The sequence below is a fragment of the Colobus angolensis genome, unplaced genomic scaffold (genome assembly GCF_000951035.1).
Source record: "Colobus angolensis palliatus isolate OR3802 unplaced genomic scaffold, Cang.pa_1.0 Scaffold16, whole genome shotgun sequence".
In the NCBI taxonomy this organism is placed as follows: Eukaryota; Metazoa; Chordata; class Mammalia; order Primates; family Cercopithecidae; genus Colobus; species Colobus angolensis.
In genome coordinates, this window is record NW_012114710.1 from 18574427 (window position 1) to 18587549 (window position 13123).

At 33.3% G+C, this 13123-nt stretch overlaps 1 protein-coding gene and 1 pseudogene across 4 annotated transcripts in view; both read left to right on the forward strand.

The window, feature by feature from the left end:
* Positions 1-3914, forward strand: part of IL7 (interleukin 7) — a 68064-nt gene extending 64150 nt beyond the window's left edge. For 2 of the 4 annotated variants that reach the window (XM_011937156.1, XM_011937158.1), the window contains 2 exons: positions 185-238; positions 2859-3914. In XM_011937156.1, the coding sequence (XP_011792546.1) occupies positions 185-238; positions 2859-2978 (174 nt within the window). In that variant the 3' untranslated portion in view covers positions 2979-3914. The remainder of the gene's footprint in view (positions 1-184; positions 239-2858) is intronic. The other 2 variants (XM_011937157.1, XM_011937159.1) reach the window with 1 other exon arrangement.
* A 620-nt stretch (positions 3915-4534) lies between these two features.
* Positions 4535-12850, forward strand: LOC105508347 (annotated as a pseudogene).
* Positions 12851-13123: the final 273 nt, after the last annotated feature.

Sequence of the window (13123 nt, forward strand, 5' to 3'; positions counted from 1 at the left end):
TCCTTTACCCTGACATTCCATTTTTAAATCATATTAATATTTTACTTTCTTAACAATAAGAAATTTAAAGTAGAGTCTCAAATAGATTAGATGAGCTGAAGGTAATATGAAAATTAGCAATTACAAACAATTGGAGGAGCAATGAAGAAATATTCAATATCATAAATGTGACTTTGTTTTTAAGGTTAAAGGAAGAAAACCAGCTGCCCTGGGTGAACCCCAACCAACAAAGAGTTTGGTGAGAATAATTGTATAATTTTCCTTATGGCTCATCAACTTTTCACTCAACTTAATTCCTAATTTTTCATCTTGAATTGTTTCCTTCTTATAGCTGGTTTTGAAATAATTTATCATAACATTGATAAAAGGAGAAGTGAGGTGCCCCTCAAAAATTTGAGTCCTTTAAATTGCATCTTTAAACCCATTATTTTAAAAGAGAAGCTGTTAGGGCAAATGCCAAAGCATTATTTTTTTTAGAAGTAGCAACATTAAAATATTGTAGCTAGTAGGTAAAAGAAATAAACAAATAATTTATGTAGGAGAAAATAAACTAGATGACAAATACATTAAGTAAAAAAGCTATCCCTGTTAGTTTGTAAAGAAATAACAATTAAACAATAAGGACTTATCTTATACCTCTTTTATTATTGTAGATTGTACAGTATAATATATAATAGTATATAAACATATATTTATACATATACTACTAGATATTATTAGATAAAGTATACAATAATATGGAAAATATTTATGAATGACTTAATAAGGCAGAATACTTAACTGGATCTGACTAAACTTTAAAATGATATAGATATTAATTAGGTTGAGGCATGGAAAAATGAGCACACCTGGTTCATAAAAGTGATGGATTCTTCTTTTACATTTCCATTATTTGACCAATAGCTATGTGGCAACATGGAAATTCCTTATTCTTTTCAGAAAAGCAAAGTGAGCCTGTACACTCAGATTTAGGAAACTCTAGGGATTCCATGCAAAGTGGGACATCTGAAATTAATACAGGAGCTAAAAACAATATAAACACCCTGAAGGCTTTCGACTAAGATAATTTGGAAAGGAAGTTTAGAAAAGAAAGGTTGGGTGCGGTGGCTCACGCCTGTAATCCCAGCACTTTGGGAGTCCGAGATGGGCAGATCACGAGGTGGAAAGATCAAGACCATCCTGGCCAACATGGTGAAACCCCGTCTCTACTAAAAATACAAAAGTTAGCTGGGCATGGTCCACGCGTGTAGTCCCAGCTACTCAGAAGGCTGAGGCAAGAGAAACGCTTGAACCCAGGAGGCGGAAGTTGTAGTGAGCCAAGATCGTGCCACTGCACTCTAGCCTGGGCAATAGAGTGGGACTCTATCTCAAAACAAAAACCAAAAAACAAAAAAACAAAACAAAAAAAGACAAGAAAAGAAAACAACTATTCTCCCAGGATGCAGTGGTAAAACTAAGATTCCCTGTTTTTTAGTTTTTAGTGAATGCTTAGTCTCAGTGTCCGAGGAAAGGTATGAAATTTTCACGTCTATATATTTCAAATCTGCTTAGGCAAGTCAACTTCAACTTGTACTTAAAAAAAGTTGTCCAGGACCCCTTATTGAAAATAATATGAAAAGTTTGCCTTTATATTTCCCTTTGAGATCTGTTGTTTAATCTTTGAAATGTATTCTTTAAAAAGTATATGCTAGTGTTACTAATACATGACAAAAAGAGATCTGAATTTGTGGACAAATTAAATATAGGACAGAGGAGCTCAAGATTCACTCATTATATTTACTTGACACATACGGTAGCAGTTTATTTATCTTCCTGCATATCAGTGTTTGTATCTGTGAAATGAGTTCAAATCATCAAGTTCATAAGATGATTAAGCAAATAAAATGAAGTAAATTATGTAAAACACTGAGCACAATACATACTGAGAGAATACCCAATAACCTGTTATCTAAATTATCTAGTTACTGAATAACTAGTTGTAATAACTAGTTATAATAGTTTTTATATTGTTTGCACATTCATTTACTTAGTAGTGATTGTTGAAAACACTATGTTGATTTTAACCCTCAAGTCTGGGCTCAACTGTAAAGAGTGTAAAACAAACAACTGATATCACCTCCTGTTCTAGGAAGGGGTAAAAGTCACTAGTATGCTTTATATTTGTGATTAACTAGTTGTTGTCTAAGTGAAGAATTACTCTACCCTGCAGTATTCCCATTCTCACAGGACAGAGAACTCAGAGAAATATAACTGAGTCTATACGGAGTTACTCCTTTATATGTCTGTTCATGCCAAGTATCTCTTTCTTCCTATAGGTTGTACAGGTAGCCCTTTTTAAGATTCTTGTCAGGTGCTAAAACCTAGCTTATGAGGCGGGCATCTGACATACTCTGGTGAAGTTAATTGTTGGAGTAGACCTTAGAGTACAAGCTCCATCAGCTATATCCTTATTGATTATCTTTGGTAAAATAATCTGAGTATTTTCAATGTTGATTATTCTTCCCACAAAAAATACATTTTTCTACATTAAAGAAACTCAACTGAGTAATCTACAATTACCTTTCTCATGAAATTCTAAACAGTATTATTATGTCCACTGTTAAACTGTGAAACTGCAGGTCAGCTGATATAGCTCTTTGGAGAATCCTAAATCTTTAATCACACCAACTTTGAATTTTCTACATGTCATTTATCACAAGGGTAGTTAGAAACCATCATCTTTAAAATGTCACACAAAATTCTACCTTTTCATTGCACCAGTTTTTCAGCATAAAGTAATATGATGAAAAATTGAGTATTTTAAAATATATATTTTTGTAAAAATGTGAAGTTTAAACTTTTAAAACTCTATTCTCTAGGAAGAAAATAAATCTTTAAAGGAACAGAAAAAACTGAATGACTCGTGTTTCCTAAAGAGACTACTACAAAAGATAAAAACGTGTTGGAATAAAATTTTGATGGGCACTAAAGAACACTGAAAAATATGGAGTGGCAATATAGAAACGCGAACTTTAGTTGCATCCTCCAAGAATCTATCTGCTGCAGTTTTTCAGAGTGGAATGCTTCCTAGAAGTTACTGAATGCACCATGGTCAAAACGGATTAGAGCAATTGAGAAATGCATATTGTATTACTAGAAGATGGATACAAACAATGGAAACTGAATGCTCCAGTCAACAAACTATTTCTTACATATGTGGACATATATCAATCAGTATAATTCTGTACTGATTTTTGTAAGACAATCCATGTAAGTTATCAGTTGCGATAATATTTTTAAACCTGTTTAAGTATTTCCAGACATTAAATCTATGAAGTATATAATGGTTTCAAAGATTCAAAATTGACATTGCTTTGCTGTCAAAATAATTTTATGGTTCACTATGAATCTTTTATACTGTATTTAGAGTGAAAATTGTCATCTTCTGTGCTGGAGATGTTTTAGGGTTAACAATGATATATGGATAATGGCCATGAGAATAATAGAGTCATATACCTAAGTAAGCAACAGCATAATAAGGTCCAAGATACCTAAAAGAGATTTCAAGAGATTTAATTAATCGTGAATGTGTAACACAGTACCTTCAATAAATGGTATAGCAAATGTTTTGACATGAAAAAAGGATAATTTCAAAAAAATAAAATAAAATAAAAATAAATTAACCTAGTCTAAGGATGTTAAACCTTAGTACTGAGTTACTTTGTCATTTATATAAATTATAATATATCTAAGTAAGTTTGCAATTTGGGAGGTGTATTTTTAAGATAATAATATATGTTTACCTTTTAATTAATGAAATATGTGTATTTAATTTTGACACTATATCTGTATATAAAATATTTTCATACAGTATTACAAATTGCTTACTTTGGATAACATTTCTCCTTTGATAAAATAAATGAGCTATGTATTAACACTGCCAGATTCAGTTAATAAATCTCAACAGAATTTTTAAGATGAGATTTTTAATACTACACTGCTCTTTGATTTTCTACTTTCATTGAATGTATGACCTTTAATAGCCTATTACCAACAATCAACATGAGACAGTACCTTCTATGTTAAATTTTAGTCTTTTAAAAGAAACCTGTTTGGAAATGTCTGCAGTCTTCATTCACTGATAAAGGGAAATGGAAACACTATTCTAAGCAGGCCAAAATCCACAAATAGCTGTCAGTTTGCATTGCACTGAACTCATATCCTTCATGCTTTTTCTCAGCCTCATCACCATCTAGTTACATGCTGATGGGCTTTATTTGATCTACAGAGGATGCTCTGGTGACACCCTCAGTGTGTGTTGGTAACACTTTCCTGCCTTCCCTCACTTTCCCTGACCCATATGACATTTCACCTTCACTGGTGCGAAAGCTCTATAGAATTGTATAGACTTCCGTACAATTTACCAAACTGCCCCGTTAGAAAGATGAGTTGACTAACTCTTTTTAGAAGCAAATGATTCTTCACCAAGCTTTCTTTCTTCAGATGGACTTTTCTAAGTAGGCTATGCTCCCTCCATCATAAAACATGGTCAACCATGTGGTATATCTCTACCGTGATTACTGGAGCTATTGGTAAACCATTAGCTAGAGAAATGAGGAAATTTACATTTCTAAAGGTAAACTCTTCAAACTATCCTTGAAAATGTTTCCTTAAAGGCTATCTATAATGTTCCCTAACAGTGTTAAAAAAATATATTCTCCCCGAGATTGTGGCAAAATATTTTTTAAATCCTTGTTTAAAAACATTATTAAAATTTTCTTCCTTGGTTTCTGTCACTTGTTATATATTTGAATTTTTGAGAAAATTGGACTCAAACAGTGTATTCAGCTTGTACTGTGTGCCAGACATTTGGAAAAATTACCCATACACTTATTGTTGCATTTCCTTTCTTTGTTTCCTATCCACTAGCAAGATAGGTTGGCTAATAATGATCTGGGAGAGTATAAGTATATCTACTCCAAAATTAGAGACTTATCTCAATAAATATTTTCTTTTAAATATATTTGTAGATGTTTTAAGTCAGAATTTTCTAAAGTTCGTCCCAAGAAATGCTAATCCTTGTCATTGGTACAAAAAGAAAAAAAATAAGGAGGGAAGATACTTATTTTTGATGTGAGTTAAACTTTCTCTTGGAGGTTCACAATTCATGTAAGTATATTAAAGGCTCTGAAAACTCATTCATGTAGCTGTGAAAAAAATTAATAGTGATATAGCATTTCTAAAACTTATTTGATTATATAACATATTTTTACATTAAAAAACCCTAACCTAACACAAGGTTAATATAATTCATAGAATTAAAGCCAATATAACAGCAAGCAGAATCCTGCTTTATACAAAGGGTTTTTTGGTTAAAAGTATTTTAAAACAAGTTTTCATGTAATATGCTGAAGGAAATACTCTTTTCAGGATTAAGATAATTTTCTTAAAATTGATCCATGGGAAACCTGAACTAGAAAAGTTTCTTTGCTTTAGGCCATACTTTCATTGACAGTCAACTTAAGAAGGACATTTTGTCAACCCTACCACGCCATATAAATATTTCTCTAGAAACACGTATCTTGTATTGTAGGTCAGATCATCTTTATGGTGTTCTGTATGTGCAATCTTAATTCATCATGTTCTTACTGCTTAGAATGTTGTTGCAAATACTACGCCAGTCTTGCTTAAGGTCCAAGGGCCATCTCAATTCCTTTTCCTCAATTGCTATGACTTCCATGATAATTCTAGATAATATTAATATATGTTCCCTTAGTTGTTCATAGCACTTAAGCCTGCGTCATTCATTATTGTTTGACCAGATTCATCTTAGTACTTTAACTTAAATACAATTTAAATAATCTGTTCATTTGAAATGTTTTATCTACCCTAAAATAATTATGATCTTTGTCTTCCCTTCAGCTCCTAAGGGGAAAAGCTAGACATACGGTAGTTAGCAAGTCTACAGGAACTGCATTGTGCCATTCTGTTATTAATACCCATTTAAATCATCTAGAAAACACATTTCTACAATAAAATATAATTTACTTAAAGATGGGTATGATAGGACCACAAAACACAACTAATTTAGGACAATATGGCCAAACAACTTTATGTACTCAAAATCACCATGCATTCTGGGTGCATTCAGGATCATATGGCAGAATTTTCCTTGATTTCTAAATTTCATTTGTTGTGAAACATCTTTTAGCTTTGATTCTGACCAAATAATAGAATCTATGGAAATATCATAGGACAAGACAATTAAATAAGTAGGTGTAATGATAATTACAAATTCTAAAAGTTTTTTGTGTCTGAATATAAATATACATGCAGTCATAGACCCATAAAGTTAATATTTGAGAAAGGTGCTAAATCATCATTTTGTCTTGGGAATAATCTGGGGTTTGCTTTGCATCCTTCACATAAAAAGTGGTAAGAATGAAGTGCATTTTTCTATATAAGGCAACAATTTTCTAAATGGGGGAGAGGTCATTGTTACTTAAGACACTGTTCTAAAAGTGAGCTAATTTCATATTCATATTTTACACGAAGAAAGTTAAGGTGAGTGGCAACATTAAAATTTAGTTGTTTATTGTTGATTACTGATTTATTCTTTTTCTTCAATCTAAGTGTTTCGTTCTTTCTGAAGCTGTCCCAGGCAAAACTGATCATTCCTTCATGTGTGCCTCCACTGCTCAGCTCAACAAGTGACTCTTAATAACCTACCACCTGTTACCTCTGGGAGGGGGACATATGTTTGCCAATTTCTATCTTCAAGGCTTATAACAAATTTTCTTGTATTTGAAATAATCTGATTCAAATGAGAACTTTAACCTAAAAATTTAATTAGAAAGAAAACCTTATAACATATTCTGGAAATGGTCCAAATACTATCACAAATGGAAGGAGTTCAGCTTGAAGAGCATCCAATCAAATGAGGTAAAAGTCTTCTAGTAGAACCAGCATGATTTTCCAGAAAATTACAAAGTAACCATTATCTACCCCATCATCTCCTTCTTGCCTGGCATCCCCAGAGCTGAAGAAAGGGAAGAAAAAGAATGGATTTGTTTTTTTTTTTTTTTGCCATGAAAAATCTTAATGTAAAGACTAATGCATCTTGCTGCTTAAGAGAAAGGTGTTACTTTCCCTCGGGGTAAATTAAATACTAGGATTGAGACTAATCTGTTCACAGCCAAATAGGGGTTTACTGAAGCTGCAACGTTTAAATAAAGACCACTTATTGGGAAGACGCAACAAAAAACATATAATTCATTCACTCAACAAATAGCATCCATCTCTGGTGTGCCAGTTCTGGCCCTGGAGGTACAACAAAGTCCCTGCCTTCATGGAGCATATACCTTAGAAAAGGAAAAACGGTCAGAAAAAAGTTCCATGGGGAGAACATCAGAAAGATTGGTGGAGAGGGTAGTATTTTAGGTTAGATGAAACAGGAAAGCTTTTTCAAAGAGGAGACATTTGAAAATATTTTATTGGTCTCAAATTTTTAACATATAATACATGACTGGCAATATTTACACATTTAATAAATTTAATTGAAGAATAAAAGTGATTTTGCAAGACATCAAAGCAGAATACATCTGCTACAGTACATGATGCCTTCACAGAAATAAATTAGGAAATTATTAAATGTTAGACTTTGAAGTATAGTCTATTGCCCTGAAGAGTTGCAAAGGGAGTACAAAGCATTCCCATACACCCTTTACCAAGTTTCTGTTCCTCTAAAAAGGGATACTTACATAACCATGGTATATTTATCCAGACTAGAAAGTGGCATTTTTGTGAGTGTGACAGTGACTGTGCTGTGCATTGTGGGATATTCCATGGCATCCCTGGTCTGCACCCACTAGATGCCAGTGATCTCCTCCCCCAAGTACTGACAGTCAAAACTGTCTCTATACATTGTCTCTGGGAGATAAAAGTTACTCCCACTTGAAAGCATTGCTCTAGAAGTTGTAGTTTTATGTTTTACATTTAGGTTCATGACTTATTTTTATATGAGACGTAAAATGTGTATCAAGTTTCATTTTATGCATATGGACATCCAATTTTTTCATCACCATTTGTTGAAAAGACTACTTTCTCAAATGAATTGTCTTTGCACTATTGTAAATTTTGGTAGATTATATTTATGTGTGCATACTTATGGATGCTCTGCTCTATTCTGATCTATGTATCCTTTCTCCAATACCATAGTTTTGATTACTATGGCTTCATAACATTTCTAGAAACTAGGTCATTCGAGTCCTCCAGTTTTTATTTTTCAAAGTTGTTTTGGCTATTCTAGTTGCTTTGCCTTTCTATATACATTTTATAATCAGTCTATCAAATCAGTAAAAAAAAAGCTTGTTGGAATATCAGCAGAGATTGCATGGAGACTATAGATTAAATTGGGGGAGAAATGGCATTTGTACTCTGTTATTCCGTGGGATTAAGGAACATGGTATATTTCTCTATTTAGTTTTTCTTTGAATTCTTTCCTTAGTGTTTTATAGTTTTCAGCATACACATTCTATACCTATTTCATTAGATATACGCATGACTATTTGGGTTTGTATGCACATGTATGCTTTTACAAATGGTATTATAATATTCAAATTCAGAATTCATAGCTGATATATAATAATTACTTACTTTTGTATATTGTTCTTATATCCTATGGATACAGAATTATTAAACTCACTTATTAGTTCTAGCTGTTTATGGAGTAATATTTTCTACAAAGACAGTAATGACATCTGCAAAATAGAAATCTTGCCTCTGTGAACATAGAACTTTATGAAATCTCACTTTTAAAATTCTTAATTTATCTTCTGCATAGCCCCCCAGCCAAGATTGTGTCAACTTACTTTCTGATGTTTGTATTATAAAAATAATAGATACATTGAATTTGCCTTTTAAAATAACCCATTGCCCCCTCATCAGAAGGTTTAGATACATATTTCTCAGGGGTTTGTCACTCTACTGCTATTAAGAAATTCAGCACTAAATTAATAGTCATAGAGAGTTAGGATACATTTCTACATTTCCACTTCAAGCAAATTTCAAATTTTCTAGTTTGACTCTTAAAATGTAAACAAATACTTGTTATTGAAATATGTCAATCATTCCTCGGAATGTCGACATGACCTGAAAAGGATTCTGCACTATTACTTTTCTTTTAATTTTATGAATATTCTGCACATGCATTCTAAGTGGCCATGTTCTTTAATCATGTGAACTCATTCCTCTGTCCCAAATAAAGGGAAGAGAGAATAAGGCAACTCCCCTAAGTGCAACTAATTAACAGGCTGGCTAATAACCTATTACATATGTCATGCAGCTTGGAAAGATGTGGTGATTGACGTGCTCTATGCCAGGAATTACAACCACAATCTCACATGAATTTGCTCCAAATCACAATGAAAAGGAGAAGAAGTTGCAAGGTTTAATTAAGTTGGGCACTGGCAAGCTGAAAGAAAAGGAAAGCAAAAAAGATACACCACAGTGAAGAAGACAACAGAGAATGGACAGATGAACTAAGAGAGGCATAGAGGTCCACAGATATACTAGTCCTTGGAGCTTTCTCAGGACCTAATGGTCTCAGGACCTTTCTCAGGACCAGTTTTTATCCATATGCACCTTCTGTCAAACTCTTCTTCTCAAGGTAACTAAAAGGATCTCTGTCCCTTGTATATGAAAGTTCTATTGAGATTATTTTACATTGATGAATGAGGAAATGACAATGAAAAGTAAATTTGTGAACATTAGATACTATAATAAGAAACCAGAATTAATGACTAATCTTTGCATCCTAAGCAAGACAAAGTAGTTGAGTCAATAACAAATAGGGCTTTATTTCTAATGAGTGGGACTAAGGATGAGAGATTAGAGGACAGGAGGGCACTATTATGGAAATTGATCATTTTGTTTTACACTCAGGTGAGGGAGGAAAGTCTCAGTTTGCTTCAACTCTACAATATACCATGTAATACTTTTCTTAAAGCTGAGTGCTAAGAATACTTAATTTGATCAATACCACTTTAGGGAGGAATGGGAGACAATTATTTTCTCTTGCTTTTATGTCTCACTAATTTAGGGGCTAAAAAGTATATTCAGGTTATATGTTTAAGCCAGATCAGGTCACTCTCCTATTCCCATCTTACTCTGAGTAAGCCAAAGTCATATGAATGGCCTCTAAAGCATACATAATCCGGCTGGCTGGTTACATGACTAATTTTCTCCTCTTTTCCATGCACACACCATTCCAGAGGCACTGGGCTCCCACTACAGAGCCTGTGCTCTTATTTAACCCTTTTCATGAAATACTCTTTCCTCTCTTGTACATTTGTACATATCAATCATATTGAATACCCTAACAGAAAGCACTAAATGTTAAAGGAAAATAATTCAAGAAACAAGTATAGTAAACAAAAAAGATACACAATAATGGCTCACCCCTCTTTCAGGTCTGTGCTCAAATATCACTTTTTCAATGAAATCATCCCTGAACACCCTATCTAAAATTGTAACCCTCTTCCACCCTCTCTCACATTTTCCTTCTAACCCCTTTTCCCATGCTTTTTCTCCATGGCATTGTCAGAATTTAATGTGAAGCATATTTACTTGCTTGACATATTTATTTTCAATCTTCATATATTAGAATGTGAATTCAAAAAAACAGAGATTTTTGACTGCATTGTTCACTGCACCTAAAATAGTGCCAAGTGGGAATTAAATAAAATAAATATTTGATCAACATCTAACATGCACATATATCTAACATTATGTAATAAATAATTCATAACATTTACTGAGGCCTATTAAATGTCACAGATTGTGGCAAAGATTTTATACAGGTTACTGATAATCCTCAAATTCATCCTGCAAGATGCATATAATTATACTCAAAGCACACTTCTTAAATTCAGTTTGTGGTTATCTAACACTATGATTGGGTTAAGGAAGCTGTCTTGTTTCAGTATATTGAATATTCTTTCCAGTAAAATATGATTTTAACACATCCCCCATTACTACAGCCACTGTAAAAGGAAAGTACAAGTTATACCAAATTTGGTTGTTGAAGAGTTTTTGAGTGCAAACAGCAGATCCCAGTCTAGTCAGTTTAAGCAAAAAATAATAATAATAACTAAAAGCTATTGGGAAATGCACAGAATCTCTGGGAGAGCCAGATAGTCAAGTTTGGAGGCTGTTCAGGCAGAAACAATGCCCAAGTTATAATCACACACTTGGCACTCTTTCTGGTTGAACAACAGCCTCCAAACTTGGAGGGGAGGGCATTCAGTTAAAGTGCTACCATGGGGAATAGGCCACATGTTGCAATAAGGGTGTCACTTCTTGATGCTCTGCCACAGTTATCTTAGAATCTCAGTGTCTCTCCATTAAACTCTACTATCCTCACTAGGAAATGGAGGCTGCAGTGTCCATTTCATATTACTTGTTTCAGAATCCAAGCCTGTTTAGTAGTTCCCAAGTCACATGAATACTCCCTCGCCGTAAGAAAGATAGAAAACTATAAATTCTAGCTACAATTTTGATGCAGTGAGATTTTCACCATGGAAAATTTGCCAAACATAGGATTTTCAAAAGGTGCTAGCCATAATGATGACAAATGCCCATTACAGATAAAAACAAAATTTAGATTTGAAATATATCACAAATCAAAATAATTTTTCACTAGTAGATATGAGTTGGGCAGTGTTTTATATTGTCCAATGTTTTCTACTTAAATAATGGTACCTGAGCCAATAAGTGGTAAGACATCTTCTTCCTCGAAAATAGCTTTCTGGTAATGACATCAGTGAGAAACAGTCTTTCTAGTGATATGAGAGGGAGAAACATGACAGTGTTTACTAAAAGGGAAGGGCATGAGAATAGACTGCCTCAGAGAGGGTATAAAGCTGCTCTAGCATACAAGTTGCTTATTCAGATGCATTTTGATTTCACTGATAGTAAGACATATGGAAAAACCTATTTTTGAATTTTCAAATTAATAGTCAATTGAATAGTATGTTTCTAAAGTGAATCACAGTTAAGGAATTAATGTTTAAAATAAAATTTAAAGTTCCTGATATTTCTTGAAGAGTTTATATGAGTTTTCCCTATAAGAATTATACATTTGAGAAGATAAGTAAAATATATATATTTTTAAAACTTTCTAGTTCTTAAAATGTTCCCCTTGACAATAATTAGAAGAAAAATAATAATACTTTTTTTTAAAAAATTAAGCTTTAAATAGGCAAATATATGAAAACAGATCTAAATATTTCATACATATGTAGATATACAGAAATGTAAATATATATTCACCCCAGCTCAACAATAGCATGGCAAAATACCTCTTAAATATTTAGATCAACTATTTTTATTCTATGCTCTATATAGTAAAACTTTACTTGTATTACCTGGACTCTGAAAATCATAGGTGATAAAAAGAGAAAGAAAAAAAAAAAAACCTGTTTTAAAATGTTCTCTTGCTGGTCGGATTCCGAGCTCTCCTAGCTCTTCCCCGTGGCCGACCTTGAGGAGTTGTGGGTTTCTTCACCAGCCCCCAGAACCTCCCTTTTCTACCTCACCTTCAGACGCTTTTCAGCATCTTCCCCACATGTTCAGTGAGTTTGAGCTGGCCAGTTCTGAGCACGAGCAACGGCCGAATGGTAGACCTGCTGGAGAAAGTGGAGATGCGGATCAGAGATGCAGTATTTTTATTAACCAATTTCTTGAGGTCACATCTGCAGTATCAGCTCAAGTGGAAGAACTTGTCTTCAAATGTACAGAAAATGCACGTTTCCTTAAAACCTGGTGGGACCTCTGGAAAGAAGGCTATGATTCTTTGAAACCTGATGACTGATTTGGCGTGCTTAGTTATTAATGATTGTGTCATAACTCATACTTCCTCATATATGATATTTGCACATGTATTACATGTATAGAAAGATCTCTTTCCAGCAGTTCTGTATATACTCAGAATCATTTTTTCTTGGTTTTCTTGGCTTTTGTAAAAGCAGGAAGCTGATGCTATTTTTATTGCTGACCAGTACTTGTTTATCCATTAGTATTTTCTGCCCTTTAAACTTTTTATAATCCTTTATGAAAGTTAATTTCATCAGTAGATAGTTAATAG